Source organism: Ricinus communis, chromosome 3 (genome assembly GCF_019578655.1).
Source record: "Ricinus communis isolate WT05 ecotype wild-type chromosome 3, ASM1957865v1, whole genome shotgun sequence".
NCBI lineage: Eukaryota > Viridiplantae > Streptophyta > Magnoliopsida > Malpighiales > Euphorbiaceae > Ricinus > Ricinus communis.
In genome coordinates this window covers 33,114,959-33,134,851 of record NC_063258.1, presented here as the reverse complement: position 1 = coordinate 33,134,851, position 19,893 = coordinate 33,114,959, and the positions used below count along the sequence as shown (strand labels likewise).

The 19,893-nt window shown below is 34.4% G+C and overlaps 3 protein-coding genes across 7 annotated transcripts; 1 reads left to right on the top strand and 2 right to left on the bottom strand.

Annotated features, from left to right (window-relative positions):
• Positions 1–678: 678 nt before the first annotated feature.
• On the top strand, positions 679–6,038 carry LOC8282081. 2 transcript variants are annotated; one of them, XR_003080328.2, is made up of 16 exons: positions 679–992; positions 1,603–1,730; positions 1,861–1,932; positions 2,015–2,128; positions 2,676–2,744; positions 2,843–2,899; positions 3,750–3,803; positions 3,890–3,940; positions 4,095–4,157; positions 4,464–4,628; positions 4,705–4,860; positions 5,029–5,109; positions 5,241–5,302; positions 5,419–5,539; positions 5,576–5,642; positions 5,738–6,038. XR_003080328.2 is itself a non-coding variant. In XM_002527935.4 (15 exons), the coding sequence occupies exons 1-14, from the start codon at positions 824–826 to the stop codon at positions 5,498–5,500; spliced, it is 1,323 nt and encodes a 440-aa protein (XP_002527981.2). In that variant the 5' UTR covers positions 680–823; the 3' UTR covers positions 5,501–5,511; positions 5,738–6,038. The 2 variants fall into 2 exon arrangements, 1 of the variants encoding a protein (XP_002527981.2); XM_002527935.4 differs by lacking the exon at positions 5,576–5,642 and having other exon boundaries at positions 680–992; positions 5,419–5,511.
• A 1,823-nt stretch (positions 6,039–7,861) lies between these two features.
• Positions 7,862–10,742, bottom strand: LOC8282080 (NAC domain-containing protein 92). Of its 4 annotated transcripts, none has more exons than XM_025158938.2 (4): positions 10,616–10,742; positions 10,014–10,218; positions 9,476–9,747; positions 7,862–8,709 (listed from the first exon to the last, which is right to left on the bottom strand). In XM_025158938.2, exons 1-4 carry the CDS (start codon positions 10,616–10,618, stop codon positions 8,164–8,166), a joined length of 1,026 nt encoding a protein of 341 aa, XP_025014706.1. In that variant the 5' UTR covers positions 10,619–10,742; the 3' UTR covers positions 7,862–8,163. The 4 variants fall into 4 exon arrangements, with proteins under 4 accessions (XP_025014706.1, XP_025014707.1, XP_025014704.1 ...); XM_025158939.2 differs by having other exon boundaries at positions 10,705–10,726; XM_025158936.2 differs by lacking the exon at positions 10,616–10,742 and adding an exon at positions 10,478–10,591.
• Positions 10,743–14,923: 4,181 nt separating this feature from the next.
• On the bottom strand, positions 14,924–19,542 carry LOC8282079 (RNA-binding KH domain-containing protein PEPPER). Its single transcript, XM_002527933.4, has 6 exons — positions 19,086–19,542; positions 18,316–18,574; positions 16,875–17,023; positions 16,513–16,797; positions 15,741–15,932; positions 14,924–15,253 (listed from the first exon to the last, which is right to left on the bottom strand). The coding sequence occupies exons 1-6, from the start codon at positions 19,302–19,304 to the stop codon at positions 15,056–15,058; spliced, it is 1,302 nt and encodes a 433-aa protein (XP_002527979.2). The 5' UTR covers positions 19,305–19,542; the 3' UTR covers positions 14,924–15,055.
• Positions 19,543–19,893: the final 351 nt, after the last annotated feature.

Here is a 19,893-nt window from a genome sequence, read left to right as displayed (position 1 = left end):
ATATTTATATTTTTACCTGAATTATAAAAAATTATAGATATTTATAAATTCTCAATCAAAACAAGCTTTAAATATAATTTGATAAACTCTAAAAAAAAAAAAAAAGAGTAAATAAATTTGATTAAAATATTAAAAGTTTAGAATATCTTTATAAAAGCTATGTGTTTACGCCGGTTGATAAATGAATGAAAAAGATAAAAGGGAATCTACCGTCGGCACCACACTCCTTTTCCTTTTTGTTCATTTATTTTGTTTTCCTTCTTCTTCTTCTTCTTCTTCTTGTCACCTACACCACAATAATATTTTTATTATTTGAAAAATTACGAAATTATTTTATCCTCCTTAAAAAGAAATACTTTTCTAAAATTATCTCTTAATTATTAAAATTCTGTATAATTAGTAGAAATATTAACCCATATAAATGTTATCGTACACAGCAAATTTTCATATATACTTTGAAATGAACTAAAAACTTCATAAAAATATTTTATATATATATATTTTATTAACTAACATATAAATTGAAAAATCATGAGACGCGATCTCCCCTTTGGACTTCCGTAATAAGTGATCGTAAACCAACACGTGTCTTTTATCCCTGCACTTGTTTTAAAAAAAAAGATTTCTAACCCAACATATTTAAAACATAAATAAAAATCTTGGGTCCCGATCGCGTTTTGATTTTCTTTTTATACAATAATTTATAACACGTCTGTAGACAGTAAGTAGGTGGTGGTGATGGTAGAGAGAGCAGAGGATTAAACAGATTTTATTATATGTTTGTGTTTCTCCCTTCTCTGAGTCTCAGGGGCAGCTTTTGAGTATGATGGCTAACCTCGCGATTTTCTCTTTCTTTCTTGCCCTAATTTTCTCCGCCGTTCGAGCGGATATTTCCCTCGAATCCGATGATCAACTCATTTCATCACACGCCGTTCATTCTTCCGCTTTCAAGATCCAACTCGACCAGCTTAACTCTAAGATCCATGCCCTCGGTTCGTTATTATTATTTTTTTTTTCTTTTTAAATCAGAACATTTGTTTTCTCCTATTCAATTAGTTGCAAGCTTTGAATGTTCTACTTTTAAGGTCATTCTTAGCATACAAACTGCTGCTTTACTTTGTTGCTCCTTTTTTTATTCCTCTGTTAATCTTGCAACATTGCAGTAACCGCCTTTTTTTTTCTTTTAAAATATATATATATATATTTTTGTTCGCCTTCATTTCTTCAAAAATTTCAGTAGCTAATCCTAGAGAATAGAAACCGTAATTTGTCTTCGTTTCTTCGTTCTTATTATGATATTATATTAATTAGGTAACCAATCGAATTCTTTGGGATATTCGCTAATAATGTTTTCATTTGTAATGGATTACCAAAATTGTTCCACAATATTACTGTTCTACTCCTGTAACTTCAATTCTTGTAACTCCTAACTGTAAATCTTACAATATCCTTCTGTCCTCTTATCGCATTGTCACCGACTTAGGAAAGAAATGTGAATATATTTACTTTATATTTCTGACTTGTAACATTTTATTTCCAATTATGGATTGCTTGCTTATGTTGGGGTTTTTCTTTTTGCCTTTTGCTTGTTGGAATATGAAGAATCCCAGATTGACGAGAGAACACGAGAATTGAAGAACAAGGATGCGATAATATCCCAGAACGATAAAATTATTAAAGATAATTCAGATAGTATTTTGTCCTTGCAGACCGAAATATCTTCTCTTCAGGTACACATTCGATTTGTTCCACACTAAAATCAAACATCCAAACACAAGAGTGATTCCCTAATGTTTCATTACTTTTAACTATTAGAACCGGTTACATGCTATATCAACATTTACTTTTTCTGTTTAATAGAAAAAGGAGAAAATAGATGCAGCGGAGCAGGTTGGAAAGGCTCATGCACGGGCAGGCGAACTAGAAAAGCAGGTTCTAATAATTCTACATGTATGAACTGCTTATTTTGATAGAATTGTTCGGTGATTTATACATGCTACTACTATCAATGCAGGTTGAAAATATTAAAAAGGAAGTAGAAACACAAAACAGGGAGAAAGAGGCCCTGGAAGCACGAGCAAATGAAGCTGAAAAGAAGATTGCTGAACTACACTTGAAGTTAGAAAATGTAAGTTACTGGTTCAGCAGGGTTTTATTAGATTCTGAAGTTTTGGTCAGCAATTTGTGCTTTGCTGCTTTCATAAAATCTTTTTATCAATACTTCTTGATATCTCCTGAGACAACAATCATATCAGGAGTGCATTTTTACTTTTGATTCTGAAGCAGGATCAAAGGTAAGGAAAGCCTGTTAGTTATAGGGTTTATGGGCAAGCCTATTAGTTATAAGGTTTATGGGCAAGGATAGATGTATTGAGTTCAAGCACACACTAATATAAAAAAAAAACTGTAGGAAACTGACTATTATCTCTCTTTGAGGCTGATGTTCAAAAAAATAAGTAATAATATGGGTCTGCTTAACTATAGCACCTGAGTTCAATTCAACTAAGCCTTCGTGGAAACTGAGTTTTCTGAACGGATCATTTGTGTCAAACTTAGTTCATTTTTTGTTTATATTAATCAGTTCACTTTTAGTGAACAAACAAACTCTCATGTTCTGTGTACTTCATTTGTTGGGATGGTATGCAATGATGTATATATTGTGCCTTTTAATACAGCTTCAAAATATTAATGATGAACAGAAGAGCAAACTTCGCAAGACAGAGCGTGCTCTTAAAGTTGCTGAGGTACTAAGTTATTTGTGAAGTTTCTGTTGCATCTATTGTATGATGATGTTTCTTTATATGCACTTTATCCCTCTTTTTTTTTTCTTTCCTTTTGGTAGGAAGAGCTGATGAAGGCAAAGTTTGAAGCTACTTCAAAAACTAAGGAACTAATGGAGGTAATAATTTGATATGTTTCTTTCTTGTGCTATTCATCTTTTCTGTGTTTAGTGTCCTCTTTGTACATGTTACAATTTTCAAAAGAAAACCTATATCAATAATCAAATTAATGTGGTTTTATCTCTTCATTGGTTTTAAATATGTCTATTCATTCTTATGGAGCAATAACTGTTTTTAGGGTTTGATGTCGTCTTCTAGTTGCAAAACTTGGGAGGACAGGAACTGTTTGTTCATGAATGCTTTATTTAAGATTGTTTACAAATTTTGGTTTAAATAACAGCCTCCTTAGACTAGCAAAAAAACACCTTTTGACGAGTGGGGGAATATTATTATTGGTAATAGTGATAGCAAGCGTTATGGCCAATTGATTATGAGCTTCTGAATGTTTTAGTCTGGTTTGTCATGGTGCACTGTTCTGGATCTGGATATTTGTTTTGTGAAAGAAGAGGATGGCATTAGATGTAGCGGAGCAATTTATTATTGCTTGATGCTATAAATTATTTTCTTTATGGTGGTTAAGAACTGACATATGTGATTCTATCTTAGCCATCCTGAAACTGAAAATCCCATATCCTAGGCTTTTTGGGATCATATTCACCCATGCATAGGAGTATACAACTTTTGAATTATTTGCATCCTATTGGTGATTGTGGAAGCCTCTTAAGGAACTGCATCTGGTGCAAGTAGAACCAAGTGAAAAATGCTTTGATAACATTCTGTTACTCATTTTGTATAGTTTAGGTTTTACATCCATTCTGTCACTTCAGATTGCCATAATCTCATATAGAACATTACATATGGACCAGAATTTGGCATCTATCCTAATAAATAGCTCTGACGTGTACTCAGGTTCATGGTGCATGGCTTCCGCCTTGGCTAGCTGTAGAATTAGTTCGAATTCAGGTACATTGATGCAAATTGATTATATTCAACACAAGTATCTTCATATATGGTGTGGTGAAATTGAATTGTTTCAATCATTATTGTAGACACATTGGAATGAGCATGGAAGGCCAGCCATGGAATTGGTGATCCAAAAGGTATTATCTTCTGGTTTCAACATGGGTTCAATTTTTTTTTTCCTTAATGTTATTTGGTAATTTTTAAAGTACCATATTGAATTCTAGGCCAAAAATGTTTGTATCTTCCAGAATATAGTTTTATCACTAAGCACGATGTTGAAATTTGTTTCAGGCCCTGGATAAAAAAGCCCACGCCGAAAAGTGGGCCAAACCACATCTGGATACAGTTAAAACTGTAAGCTCTCTTTCCTTGTTCTCCAAGCATCTACTTTATGATTTTTCTTTAATGTAGCGAGTAGAGTCTGCAATTTGGGATGAGGATTTTGGTTTTTATTGTCATGGACTATATGTCTGAAGCTCAACTTTTGCTACGAGATCTGAAGTTTGGCTTAAAAAAATAAAGTACCAGCAGGTCTGAGGTTCTTACTATGGTTAAATGAACTTTTTGCTTAATGTCTGTAACGGAGCATTGGTTAATTGCTTAAGCAACTGAAGAAACTGGGGTGTTTGTACTTATTGTTATTTGTCCTGTTGCTTGAAGAAATGGGTCCCAGCTGTGAAGGAACAATGGTTGCTGATAGTAACTCATGTTGAACCACATGTACAATCATTGACTACAAAAACAATTGAAGCTTATGAAGCCTCAAAGACTGCAATAACTCCTCATGTCAGCAGAGTACAAGAAGTCGTTGATCCCTACTTTCAGGTGTATATTCTTCCATTTAGAATGTTGTTCTATACTGTTGTCTTAAGCTGCACTAAAATACATAATGTGATTTCAGGAAGCTAAGAAGTTTAGTAAGCCATATATTGATCAGGTCGCCACTGTTACAAAACCCCATGTGGATAAAGTTAGAGTGGCTTTGAAGCCCTATATGAAGCAGGCAGTTCATGCTTATGGAAAATTTTTAGAGTCTGCATCCACGTACCACCATCAGGTATCAATGTAATGCTGAGGCATTACTGTTATGTGGTGTTCAATTACATAATTGTTATTGAGAGCGTTTTGGATAATAATATGGAACTGATGACTTGATTGCATCTATTTTTATACTTTACTTCCTTTTAATCATTAATTGTATAAACGGTTATCATGCTTTCTCCAGGTGCAAGGCACTGTGCAAGAAACTCTGAACAAGCATGAGCTAACAAGACCTCTTGCAACTAAGGAGTTGATCTGGTTCATGGTATGGATTGGTGGATTGGTGGTCATGTGCATCATGAGTTTGTTTAATTGTTATCAACAAAACCAACTTGTAAACTGTATGCTACCCAGCATGAACAACTAACTAGCAATGCTTTTCTTTCAATATTGTAGGCCTCTGCTCTGTTGGCCTTACCTATCATCCTGTTGTCCAGAATTTGTTCGGCAATTTTCTGGTTAGTTCCTTAATTAATTAATTAATTAGTCAATCTTTTATGTCATAATAGGTTTTTCATTTACATTCTTAAGCAAATTCCGTTTATAATTCTTTGTTGTTACCTGAATTTTGCAGCAAAAAGGCGAAGAAACCAATTCGACATGCCAACACCAACCATGCTCGTCGTAAGGCTAAAAGGGGGCATCCTGACAAGTAGAGCATGACGAGGTTGATTATTGACATTTTCTTTAGTGAAATATTTGCTGTATGCTATATTACTTTGCTATTGGAACATGCCCAGGCCCTAGGATGCATGCTTCCACACCTCGGGGTTTTCTGGGTTGCCACGTTCTACTACTGTACTAAATCACATATTTCATTTTATCTTTCCCCCATGTGCTTGCTTATAGCTAAGATTTGATCAAGTCCAACAATTTATATCTCTATCTTGCAGATGGAGCACTATCCTTTGCACAAGTTCCTCGGGTCTAAAAAGTTAAATCCTATTCAAGAAACCTGATGGTGTTATTGGACCTCCTGCATACTTCTTTTCCAGTCATTGTAAAAAATGTTTTTTTAGAACCTTTTTTCACACCACAGAAATGAGACATCTTGAGAATTTCAGATGTAGTATGGGTCAAGGCTGTTAATGTTGTTAGATTTGTAATTTATTGTTCTTTTTTGTTCATTATTTGTAGTTGAGAGTTCCTCGAATATTTGTTCGTTAAAATTGCATTGCTGTGCATCTTTTGCTATAGGCTTTTTGGTTTTACATTTGTGCTTACCGGATGGTTTTGAAACTCTTTCCCCTCTTTTTAATCTCAGTATGGGTGGTATTTCTACTCCCGTAGGATTTCGATGTTGAAGCTGAGCTTTGGGCAATCCCTATTGTCCTCGGTGATTTGGAGTATATAAACTAATTTATTGGTCGGGACGCTGTCAAATAAACAGGAAAAGGAGAGGGGAGTGAGGCCATTTTGTTGGCTTTCCAAGTTGCAAAATGATTTCTGATAGCGAAATGCATGGGCGGGCTTAAGGTGCTCTCAGAATTTCTTGGTATATGAACCGAATAAAACCCATGTGTTTCCCTAACAAGGAGTGATGGGTAGGTCTGAGCATGAATTTCGATGATTTCAGTCCGAATCGAATAACTGTACCGAAAAATATTAGATCAGAATTGAAATAACTGAAATTTTTTATAGATAAATTAAATTGTTTTGAATTTTTTTACTATTATAGTACAGTACTGATTCTTTAGTAAAAACTGTACTAAAACTGATCTGTATTGTATTGATTTGAATCAAATCGTAGAATTGAATCTTTTACATATATTTATTAATAATTATTTATATTATATAAATATCTATTAAAAATAATTATAATATTATAAAATATTTTATATTCTATAAAAAATTATTTTATATTTATCATTTTATATAATTTAAGTAATTATTATCGAAATAAGAAAAAAATATTACATATTAAAAGTAACTATAATGTTATAATACAATTTATACTCTATAAAAAAAAAAGTTATATATTAATATCCTATAGTATACTGATACTGATATACATTATTCTAATACTAAATTTATAATTTATTATCTACTAACTTAATTCTAATATCTTTTTTTACCATATACTACAAACCTACACCTAATAATTTGAACACACCTCTTCCTATTTAGAACATACTGTCGCACCTCTTAATTTTCAATTCAGAAACACAAAACCCCTAAGGTAAATTTTTGGATAGAAAATCAAAAGGAATAGGGAATAAATTGGCTTGCATAGACATCTTCCTCTTTAGCACCATACATAATTGGCTCGCAGAAAGGCAGAACCAAGAATTGGTTCGCGCAAACGTCTTCCGCTTTAGCGCTCTCTCTTCCCATAACTGTGCCGCCATTGATCAGTCTCGGATATTTTTTTTTTCTTTTTTACTTTTTTACTTTTATTTTTGTTGGGTAGATTGTTGGTGTAACTGCGAAAAATATTTTATTTTAATGATTCCCATCTGCAAAATACTTTTATGCTAGCAGTAACATATATTTTAATAGTTTATATTTGAATATTGAATGAAATATTATATTTATAAGTGACTGAATTGTAAAATATGTTCAAAAATGTGATTGTAATTCTAATTCAGATTTTCATACTACTTTCTTTAGGTTGATAATCATATTTTCTTTAAATATATTTGATTAAAGATCAGATTAAAGTTATATTTTTAAAATTTTTTAGAACCGAAAATAGCACTGAACCGAACTGTACGGACCCTTTTATGTTTGGTATGGTACTGGTACCTTCAACTTTAAAAGAATCGGAGTTTGGTATGGTACTGGTAATTTATAGATAACCGAATTAAACCAATCCATGTTCAGTGCTAGACGGGGGGCGGGGGTGTTGTGTATGAATTGCATTCCTGAAAGTAGAAATAGCCTTCCTGAATGCAATCAATTATAGTGTTCGAAATAGAATCTAAATATAGAGAAATCCAAAGGAAACTATAATAATAACAATAATCTATCTGAAATTTTGTCTCCTGTTTTAATGCATTAAAGAATATGCTTGCCTCTTTCAAGAAAAAGAAAGTGGGATCTGTCTTTTCTTTTCCCAACAATTTATAGATGACAGAAAGTGTTCAACTCTGATCAAAGCCAATTTTGAAAGACAAGGAAAAAAAATTTTAAACGCTGAAATTCAGGGATCTGAATCCCTAACATGAAAGATCAGTCTAGCACCTGGGTATTTTACCCGTGGGAAACCTAACACAGTGCATTAGAACTAATTTAAAAGTTCTTGGAACTAGACGTACTTATGTATATATTAGTTCTACATTAAGAAGCTTGTCTATTTGCTCAACTGAATCAGTTGTCCTCAATAAGAAGGCCAGTAATTATCTAAATCCATGCAATGTTCGACGCCCATAAATCTGCTGCTTGGGGCATTTGCATTATTCATTTCTGCACCGTAGCCAGCAGCCTCCGCTGCAAAAGAAGTATTACTAGTCATCATGGAAGATGCAACATCCTGTTGGTTCATAGCAGGAGGAGGGTTGGGCTGCATTGGTCTAAAAATGGGTTGTGTAGCAGCCCCTCCAAGATTCAAGTTTAACCCTGATATTGTAAAGCATCCAGCTCCTGCTCCAACTGGGTAGTTCATCTGGGATTGAAGTGGTAGATTTACACTAGTACTTGATCCTCCAGCTCTGAAAGCCCTTGTAAGTTCTGCAAGTTCTGCTTGACTCATGTAGTTTCTTCCAACTGGGAACTGATAGTTCTCTGCTGCCTGCATCATTTGTGCTGGTATACTGCTTGGTCCCATATCAAGGCTGTAAGGATTCACTGCCCTTGATTGGTTGGGTGGGTACTTTTTAGCTCCTGCGCTTTTCTGGAACACTCTGCAAACCACCCACTCATCCTGCTGGATTTATATAGTAGATGAGGTCAGACTGTACGCCCACCGTATTAAAATAATGCATCCTACTATATGTGTTAGAAGCTAAGCCACACTACACTCGCACGAACACGCACAAAAGAAAAAACAAAGGAAGTAGGAAGAAGATGAGTCTTGACACATTCAGCTTTGCTTGTAGAAGTATTCATACTACTTAAAAAGATAACTTTGTATATAGGTTTAATAAATCTGAATGAAACTTATAGATAGTAGCACCATGATACACATAACTTAACCAATAAAACTTAGTCAATTAGAACTCAAGTTTAATATCTAGATTAAAAAAATATTACTTTAAATTTAGAGGAAATTCACTATATTGTATAGCACAAGTTGTTCAGTAATGATATGCTCTCATAATAATTAGATCATTAAATTCATCACCTCATTGTTTTCGGCAGTGGCTTGCTTTACGAAAGCCAGTTTCACCAATCTAATAAATATTTCTTATCTCAGTAAATAAGGTATCAGTTGTATAATTAATACATTGGCTGATCCTCTTAAATCAATAAGAGCTGCATGTGCATATAAACTTCTGTAAGAGATTGCGGTTACCAAAAAATTTCTCAACAAACATGATGCAAATTTAATTCTAGTAATTTATAGAAGATTTACTTAGCTTCAATACAATCTGATCTATACATGCGAATAACAGGTTGTCGTTTATATTCCATTAGTTCGCAAACAAACACAAGGAAGAAATATACATGGTGTTTCAGTGAGGCAGTATTACCTTGCTAGTTCTGAAGGCAGATTTAGAGTGAATACGATATTCATGCATGACCCAGTTGGTTTTCTCTCCCCTGGGTGCTCTTCCTCTATAGAAAACCAACGTCTTCTTCATCCCAACTAACTCTGAAGTAACACTGTTGAAGATCTCCTTGTCTTTTCCTGTGGTCTTCCAGTAGCCAGTGTTGGTAGCTCTATTTGTTCTCACTCCAGTAGGGTATTTCCGGTCTCGAAGACTGAAGAAGTACCACTCTTTTTCTCCCATTTTTGCCTTCCCTGTTTGAGGAGGGTAAAAAAACCAAAAGAAAAGGGAACAAACAAACAAAGAAAATTGAAACAACCGAAAAGTTGTAGTCAAATTAGATGAGTAACTTTGGAATCATATATGGATGTCGAAAGGGAAAATGGCATACACTACACTAAGAAAATTATCACGAACTCTAAAACCATCCAAGGTACGAACTGACGATGAAAGACAAGCTAACGACCATGGATCAAGCATATCCTGAAGTCCGAAACTATATATCTATATATAAGTATACCTGGAAGGTCCCAAGGCTCGGACTTGTTGAGATCAACATCAGCAATGGCTCTGCCAGTGAAATTAGCATCCGATATCTTGTTTATAAGATAGTAAGTTATGAGTTCCTCATCTGTGGGGTGAAACCGAAACCCTGGTGGCAAACTTCCATCCTTTGCATCTTCTTCCATAGCTTTCTTCTTCTGGCTTTTCTCACCCGTATTCTTCTGTATTAGAAACAAACGGAATGAATGAATTGCGCATAAGAATTTACAAAACCCTAATAAAACATGAAACAAAATGCGAAAACTATATGTATGTTTGCATATTGGTCTACTTAGGGCTTGCTTGATTTTGTCAAACAAAACCCTAGCTAGAGGGATCAAATATCTTCCTAAGAAGCACGAATGATAAGGACGAGCCAATTAGAAATTAATCTTTAGGATCTAATATTTTTGAACAGGAGTAGCTATGTAGCTAGCTTACTTGCATGGAAAAAGATTAAAATTCTCGAATTAGGTTGTGGTGTTTGTTATATCATTCATTTGATAAACAAAGAAAAAGGTAACTTGAAGGGATATAGAGAATGAACGTGCAAGAGTTCATGAAACATTTCTTACTTACCATGCACAAGAAATCTGGAATTTAATTAAGCTTGTGATAAGAGAAGAAAGGGAGAAAAAAATAAGAGGTTATGTCTCTCAAGATCTCACCTAATATGGATCTTCTCATACAAGGTACTGAGGTCACTTCCTACACATATATTTATTTATATATGTTTTTATAATAACATATATGGATACTCTTTGAAGTAATCCTTTGTTTAGGATCCATTTGTGCACGGCTGCCCATCTGCTGTGAAATGGCCATTTTAGCCTCGTCTTGTCTAGGGTTTCAACTTTTAGTTTTCACTCGTATATTTATCTTTTCCCTGGTTCAACGTACGAGTTTGTGTATATGTTTATAGCAGAATACGTCTTTTGCTTTTTAATTTTCTACTTTTTGTTCTTTCAAATTTAATCATCAAACATAGATAGTTTGAAGAATGATAGAGCATTTAAGAATCTAATTAGTGGTATTTGTATGTGGGAATACTAAGTAAACAAAATAAAGGGCAGTGTGAGAGGGTACCAGTTATGAAGAAGAAGAAGATAATAATTAATAGTATTCATTGATAGAAAATTTAATGAAAAGGAACCATTTGGACATGCAAATAAGACAAAAAGGTTTAAATACAACAATCTTCACTGCTGCACGTAAACTGCTCTTTACACTCACACTAACATATGCCACTTTCCCCTAAAAAGAAAAAAAAAAGCATATTGCCACTTGATTGTGGGCCCTTAAGCCATCTGACCAATATCTTCATGCCACATCTGCAGACCTCAACAGACGGTCGAGGAAGGAGTCAAAACCACAGACACGTCGAGGAAGGATCCAAGAAGGTTTTCTCTGTGGCAGTGGCACCAACCAATGACCAGGTCCCCTGCTCCTGCTGGATTGATCGTATTCCTTTTCTTCTCGCAGCTGTATGTATGTATCTGCCCAACGTATATATGTTAATAATGCTGGTTCGTCGATCGATCTTCCTGCACTTATACACTTTTTTGTTAGAAGGAACCTTCACCAGCCCATAGCCTATAGCTTAACCAGCAAAAAGAAAAGAAAGAAATCCTTATTTATGCTTCTCTTATAAATATTCGGAAGAAATTCTGAAACTATATTTTTATATTTACCCCTTATTTTCTTCAACTAATATATTACTGGAATTTGTGTGGCCTTCCTTTCTAACTTCCTTCTTTATTCTTTCTGTTACAAACTTCTCGTTCCACATCCACCATCTTTGTTTTAGTATATTCTTGTTCCACTAATATTATTATTATTATTACATATATAGCGATGCTTGTGATTTCCACCAGAAATAAGTAATATTTATCCAACTATAAGACCTATTTCTCAAGTAATATCTGTCTATCAATTAAATCAAAAACATTTTAGACCCTTTTTTTAACATCAAGATCAGTGTTCTCATATATACATGTTGAGATTTCCTGAAAATATCTTCACAAACAATGAAGTGTGGCCTGATTTAAGAATTGCATCTGAAATGTGACTGTCTGCTACACAATAACTTTAAGAGAAAGTATGTTAAATAACTAATTCTATCCTTAGGCACAAGATCAGTAACTTAACGTGTTAAATAAGTAGGGTTTAGGGTTATGTGTCATGAAATCTTTTGTTAGAATTGTAACTTGTGCATTTCCGTATTTCAGCCATCTCATCTGAAGGTGGGTTAGTTATGATTTTGCCAAGATTGAGAGGCTTGACTTTGAATTATTGAGAAGTGAGAAGTTAATCAATTAAAATGGTAGACATCTATATATCACCATCTTTTCTTTTGTTTACTTATCAAACACTTCATGTATATAATTTCATTAGGGTCTCGATCACGTCTACCTGTTGCCCTAATCCCCCAAAAAACACAAACAGCTAATTTTTCAGTTAATTAGAAAGAAAAAAAACGCGATTGCATAATAATCGTGATGACTGATTAAAATTAAAACAAGGTCGAATATAATTTAATATTAAAATAATAGCAATAGAAGGAACTTGAGTTGCAGAAAACATATGAGCTTTCTTTGGATTATTACTTGTATAAGAATAGCTTTTTCAAGAGGATATAGCATTAAAACGTATGTTCTGAGGGAGTCAATTCAATGCAATATTTATATATATATATATATATAAAACACTAAAATTAATGAAGCGGAATTCAGTTAATAATAATAAAAAAACTTTTAATTTCAATCTAATTTAAAGCACAGAATAAAGTAAATTATTCAATATTGACAAATTTTCCTTTTAAGGAGCAAAATTTAAAGGTAAAAATTGTTTTTTTATTAATTAATTTCATTTTACAATTTAAATTATTTTTATGATTATATGGGAAAATGAAGCCGCGCTTGTGATGGAGTAGAAAAGGCACAATCAGGTTATCTCCTGCTTAAACGTATGAGGTTTCTTGAGAAGAATGCGGTACCCAAAAGCAATTGCTCTGCAATGTCTCAATTAGTCTTTTTCTATAATGTCATATATTTTCTTTTCACTGATATATTAATTACTGAAAGCATTTTGCATGGTTTTAGGTCAAAACTATTCATATAGATGAAAATAATTAGAGATCCGACTTAATTAGCACCATAAATATAAATATAAATTAACTTTGGCTCCGATGGATTCATGCTAGGAATCAATTAAGTCAGTCAGGTAAGAGTTCTAAATCATTTTGTTATTGTGAAAGTATAAAATAAGGTTTCGTATGGATTCATGCAAATAATAGGGAAAAAATTAAGACGATCATTCGATCACTCCACACAGACGACTAAAAAAGACGTGTTTGATATCTTGTTCAAATTTCAAAATAATTCCTGCAGGATGACTGTGTTAGGGTTAATGGAGAAGTGGTTGACAGGCATTTGTCAAGAAGACTCTCTAGAAATAATGAAAACCCTAATCGATCAAGTTGAAGATTCATGACTGGCATGCTACTTGTCAAACACTTCAAAATATAATAAAGGACCGCTGCTGTTCAAACTCATCGTTACGTCCTTAACAGTGTGTTATTTGCCAAAACTACTGTGATTTAAACAACCTTTGTATTTGTTGTTTGGGTAAGTTAGCAAGAAAAAGAAGCAGAGGAGAGAAGTTGTGGGATAATTTTATTTCTAAAAGGGGTGCAAAATATTCAAAAAGTAGTTGAACGTCAATATATATATATATATATATATATATATATATATACAACTCCTTTAATTGTTTCATTTATTACTAATTCTACAACTCAATTACTGTCTGTATAAGAAAGTTACAATAGTATTATATTATTTACCCAATAGTGTGTAGATGAGAATCTTTGAATATGCATATACATTAAAAGCCAACACTCTCTAAATATATATATATATATATATATATACCCTAATTGAAATAAGATAATTCTCCATGATTTCTAATTCTAGAAGTACATATTCACATAAGTCACAATTGTGGATGCTGACAGATTAGCATTAATGTGGTGATGGTGTCATGATTTGGTACGGAGGAATGGAAATGCTAAGGTGGTGTGGAACAGTCAGGTACAAAACTCAGAATCCTTAGTTGAAACTTCCTTAACCAACGGCACTTCCTTCTCCTCATGCAATGCCAATAATGCAGGATCAATGGACAAAGCCTTTTTTCATGGAATGTTGAGGCTTAAGCAATATTCCAGAATCAAAAGGGCATTGGGTGTTTTTAGAACAACTGAAGTCTTTCCAGGTTCTGTCTCGCCTCAACTTATGGGAATAAGGGAAGCGTTACGGTGTCATCTGATGCACAGATTATGATATAATGCGATGACATGTTAGCCTGTTAGTGTTAATTAAAGACTGTCTTTTTATTATTAACAGTCAGTCTCCATAAATGTTAAGTGTGCTTTTGCCAAAAGATCTGCGAAACAGACGGCTCACATCACATGTTAGCAAGGGCGTCTGATTTGAATTCTTTATGAAGCTCATTTCCTTTTCCAAAAGTCATACTATTATTGCATTATTTCTAGGAAATTTCTACAGCTTAATTACTGTCTACAACTTAATTATTTTGTCCGTAAGTCCGTTGCAAGTTATGGCGTATGCTTTTCGACAAACAAACGCCCAATTTGAACTCTGGCCTATTAGTTGAAAAAGTTCAATTTTGGGAGCCAAATTGACCCTTTGCCCATGCTTTTCTATCTTTGCATAGTTTTAGAGAAGCCTTTGAATGGCCATGTAACACCATTATTACAACCACCTTTCGATCCTCTGAATTAAACAAGGCAGCCTGGACCAATATATTTTGTTCCATAAAACAGATTCATCCCAATCTGTCCTCAATCTCCACCATTTCTTCAGTACGTTATTCAAAGTCAATTAAGTCACAATATTTATTTATATCTATCAACTATCAAGAAATGAAATGACCAAAATTCCGATAATCATCAAAACATGTGTCCTACATTACAAGGGGCTTGGCTTTCCACACAGACATTCAAAATCTGTAACTGCTATAACCTCCTAGGCCAGGGGATCCATACCCTCCTAAATTAGAGGATCCATAACCTCCTATATGAGAAGCAAAAGATGATGAAGGGTAGCTACTCTCTGCTACTTGTGTATACGAACTGTATCCCGTGTCCATCTTCCCATAAATACCTGGTGTTGATTCCTTTTGGTTGCTAATGAACTCCTACAAACAAGAATGCTTAACACTTTACTCAAAGCTGTCATACAATCACAACCAATCCGTTGCATTTTCTATGTTATGAAAGAAGGCTTCAAGGCAAAACAGAATATAGACAATTCATCCTCATGAAAAAAAAAGGCAACTATATATCCAAAGGGTGAAATCACCAAATCTTATAAGATATTATAATAATTCATAAAGTAGGGTGAACCTATTTCCACTATCCTAATTGACAGGGCCAAAAGCATATTACCCTTTGTGACCCTAGCAATTAGGGTTGTGAAAATAGCATATTACCCTTTTTCTTTTCTCTTTTATCTTTTCCTGGAGAACATAGGAAGCTAGATTCAAATAAAAGATCAGCCAAAAAGCCTGTCATGAATTTAATTTAGGTGCTCACATGCATATTCAAATTGCCACAATCTGGCAAATTGTCGGAAAAAAAATAAAAATAAACTAAAACAAACAGATGAAGAATAATCGCAATTACCTGAATAAGCTGTTGTGCCATCTGAACCTGAGAGGCGGTGCCTTTAATTTCTACAGTGATCTCATCAGGTGTTCTACTCTCTTGTATAGTAAGGATCGCTCCACTAGTACGACGAATGTAGGCAATATTTGATCCTCCGACCCCAATGATGTCCTCGGCATAGGAGAGAGGTACTTGCATTGTTTGTGTCATCTGAATGAATTAATTTATCAAGATCAATCACAAACATGACAAAGCATGTATGATATTTGAACATGTAATCCTAAACTCCGCTTACATATATTCCCCTGATTCTGGTACCAATATCTATGAATATTCTAAAAGATCTTTAATGATATAGGGAGATGAAACTGATGCAGAATGAAAACTTCTCTATGAACTTGTTGCATATAGTCTAACATCTCTTCCAATGAAAGTGAAAGGGAGCTAATCCCATTCCCATAGTCAATTTCCTCCATCTAATCAAGTCAAAACTTGCAATCTAGGGCTTCTTTCACTGCGAAAGAAAAGGCAAAAAGGATAACTGAAAAACCTAATAAAACGAAACAAGATTCACCTCCTCAGACATGGTATTGCAACAGGCATACAATCTCTAGTCATTTTCCTGACTGCAAGTCCTTTGAGAAAGGATCCTGAAATCTTCTAATACATTTGATGGGCCTTTCTCGATAAAAGCATATATGGAAGAAAGTCCTATAGCCATTCAGTCACCTTGACGTAACCAAAAACTTCAAATCATGTTTAATAACAATTACTGGCTGATTAAACAAACCTGAGTAACTATAGGTGCAGCGGCACGACCAAGTCCTGTTGGACGTAATCCGCCAAGTGAAGAATCTTGCCCAAAGAGTAACAATCCAGATTGCGGGATTTTTTGGTCAAGGTGTGATTCACGATCATAAATTGAAGGATCACGCTTCAAGGACAGGGAGTATTCAGAACCAATTCCAACCTGAGGAGCAGGAGCTGAATGGAGAGCAGTGAGTGAAGGGATTGAAGGCTGAGTTTTATCAGCCCTAGCATCAGCAGATCGGTCCTGGGATATTATCGCATTGTGCTGCAACAAACTAATAATTAACTCATGATTTCACTCTATCAAGCCAAGAACTTTCTGATTCTAACATTCAAACTTACAGTTTTCTCAAATATAGGAACAACAGTATGATCGACCAAGAACTTCCTCAGCTGCCCTATTACCCCTTCTAATGCTTTCAAAACTTTTGAAGCTTCACCGTGTATCTCAACAATTCTCTCATCTGAAGTAGCGTATGAAGGTGCTTCCTCTACAAGAAAAACATAGGCCATTATGCTTTGTGCCATTAGCCTAATTACTAATTAATCCTGAATTTTGCACTTTTTAACCTTTTTATCCAATTTTCTCAACATTTGAAATCAAATACATAAGATTTCAAATTTTCCAAGATTTCACAGTGAGACTGCTGATGTGGCAAGTTACTATTGATGAGTCGGAAAAAATGGTGAGTCATCAAAAAACTTAGTGACTCAGCAAGAAGCACCAAAGGATGCATTTTGTGCCAAAAGACATTGATTTATGAACAGAAAAAGGTGTACAAACTAGAAAGAATAAGACAATCTTCTACTTCTTCAACTTCTTATTCATATACTAGGGATGTTTGCAGAGATGGTCCTTGTGTTTTGCTTACATCATGGAGGGCCATTCACTCTCACATGCCAATGACAGAAGCACTGCATATCCACCAATAGACCCAATGACATTCGATATAATCCTTAGTGGAACCAGCTTATCAGAATCAATCAGCGTTGCTGCAGCTAGCGCTTCTAGAAAATTTGTATTCCACATCAACAAAAAAAAACTTCTATGGCTCTCACTTGCCCTTTGTCAATGCCAGACCTTACCTCTTTCTTAATTCCAATTATACCTCTATGCCGCTGCTGTCAAACTCCAACTATGTCGTTGTTAATCTCTTAACCGCAACCTCTCAATTCAAACATAGAGATTTCCTCATTTTATAGTAATAAACTTTTAATACAAAATTACAATAAGTTTAGCCTCAATATATCACAACCTATGGGCTTTGTACTGTGCTGATAAATCAATTGATCTCATGTAAAAATTAAGAGCGAGTGAATATGTTGAGTTTAAGAATATAAATGCGAGTTTGTTGAGGATGAGAAGTTATGGAATGTTCCAAATTCTAAGGATGCTATATTTAAAGATAACATGGAGAAAAATAGGTAAATCGGACTCTTTAAGCTTCGAACAATGGAAAAATGACACGTTTTGGCACAAAGCACATTGTTTGTGTCCTTCCTCAGTCAGCAAGTCTTTTCTTGGCACAAGCAAATTGCTGCATCAACACTTGCCACAAAATTTGAAAAAAAAAAAAAAAATTTGTCATATAGTGTTTCTGAAAAAAATTTGAAATCCTATGTATTTGGTTGCAAATTTTGAAATAAATGGATAAAAAGGTTAAGAAGTGCAAAGTTTTTGTAATTAAGCCTGTGCAATTTTCAGAAGGAAAAAGAAAAAGGAATCAATAAGCAGTAAAACCCAATTGCTTAGCAAAAAAGATGGCAACTGCTAGAGGCACACCTTCTGCTAAAACACGGACAGTAGCAGCAGTGCTTTCCTGTATTGATTTGATAGTAGATCCCTGCTTTCCAATTAAATTAATTGCTTGTGAAGACGCAACTAGTAACTTTACTGAAGAAAATGCAGCACCAGCAACAGCTGAACCCATTGCATCAGCCTCACCAGCAGATAGACCACTAACACGTTTGAACACTCTTAACACTGCATCCATTGCAGGAGACAGTGCGGCTTCTGGCTCCTCTTTTCCAGATATCAAAACCTAAAGGCAAACATGCTAAAATTACAACAGTTTGATAATTGCTTATGGTTTAGCAGAAAATATGAATTCGTTGCAATACAGACATGCAAGGGAAACAATTACAAGAAAATAAATATTTTATTTAGAGGTCAAGGGAGCATGATATATGCATGCAAAACTCTTTTATTTTTTTTAAGCAAGTTGAGCTGGAGCTGAAGTTTGAGAGCACTGAAAAGAGGGCTTTAATTTGGTCTTGAAGAAAGCTCCGACAGTGTGTCATGGTGGATACTGATAGTAACGCTAAGACAGGAATCGATACAGCTAAAAAATAGACCCCATGAGGAAGGTGTTAGTTAGCTTAAGCTAAGAACATTAAGAATGTTATGGAATTCGAAAAAGTTCGAATTGCTAATATGGGCAAAGTGTCGGAAATTAGGGTTTATGGTAAACATGTCGAGAAATCAGAAACTGCAAATTAAACTTTAAAATTCCATGTGAAAAAGAAAGGAGAGAGAGAGAGAGAGAGACTAACGATGCGATCAGAGATAGAGGGAGGGCCATCAAGGATGCGAATGCGGGCGCGAGTTTCAACGCACATCTTTTTGATGAGTTCTCCTTTACGACCAATAATGCTTCCTACTTTGGCCACCGGGACAATTAGCCTGTAGACGTTGTCTCCTGGCCATCCTGGCCACTTTCCCTCTGTTTGGGTTTGCCCTTCACCTCCTTCCTGTTCTGCTGCTACAGACATCTTACTTTGTAATTGTAATTGTAATTGTAATAACAGCTGCTAACTGCCTTGGCTGGTTCGCTGCTGCTGCTCCTGCTCTCTGGTCTCTCCTTTACTTTCCTTTTGTTTGATGCACACACATCATCCCTCCCTTGTCAACTACTACAACTCTACGGTCACAACGTCCCGTATATACCACTACATCTATTCTTTGGTACACTTATTATTATTATTCTTTTTTTTTTTAAAAAAAGAAATTCGTTGTTTTTTGTTTCCCAAAGATAACTCCTTCATTTCCAAAAAAGAAACAAATTACAACGACAATTGGGGTACAGAATCTGAGCTAGAAAGCTCATTCGAAAGGGCATGCTTACCTAAAATTTGTATTTTCTATTTTGCTGTAACAATTTATAACTGTAACCTTAATTAAATTGTGCAAATATATATAAAATTATGTAAATCTCCTCTCTATGTCAACTATCTAGAACCAAGCTCTATTTATTAATATATGATTAGTTTATATTCATTTTTAATATTAGAAGAATAAAACAGATTTAGATGGACCTTTGTTTTTACTTCGTAAAAATTAACTTGAAAAAAAATCTCTATC

What these genes read in the sequence shown, in the direction of transcription:
- LOC8282079 (XM_002527933.4), bottom strand. Translation starts at nt 19,304, where the DNA reads ATGTCTGTAGCAGCAGAACAGGAAGGAGGTGAAGGGCAAACCCAAACA. An exon ending in CCTCTATCTCTGATCGCATC is followed by an intron (nt 18,575 to 19,085) that starts GTTAGTCTCTCT and finishes GTTTGCCTTTAG; the next exon opens with GTTTTGATATCTGGAAAAGA. An exon ending in TGGCACAACAGCTTATTCAG is followed by an intron (nt 15,254 to 15,740) that starts GTAATTGCGATT and finishes TCTTGTTTGTAG; the next exon opens with GAGTTCATTAGCAACCAAAA.
- LOC8282080 (XM_025158936.2), bottom strand. An exon ending in CGAGCCTTGGGACCTTCCAG is followed by an intron (nt 9,748 to 10,013) that starts GTATACTTATAT and finishes CTCCTCAAACAG; the next exon opens with GGAAGGCAAAAATGGGAGAA. An exon ending in CTGCCTTCAGAACTAGCAAG is followed by an intron (nt 8,710 to 9,475) that starts GTAATACTGCCT and finishes ATATAAATCCAG; the next exon opens with CAGGATGAGTGGGTGGTTTG.
- LOC8282081 (XM_002527935.4), top strand. Translation starts at nt 824, where the DNA reads ATGATGGCTAACCTCGCGATTTTCTCTTTCTTTCTTGCCCTAATTTTC. An exon ending in CTCTAAGATCCATGCCCTCG is followed by an intron (nt 993 to 1,602) that starts GTTCGTTATTAT and finishes TGGAATATGAAG; the next exon opens with AATCCCAGATTGACGAGAGA. An exon ending in ATTTGTTCGGCAATTTTCTG is followed by an intron (nt 5,303 to 5,418) that starts GTTAGTTCCTTA and finishes TGAATTTTGCAG; the next exon opens with CAAAAAGGCGAAGAAACCAA.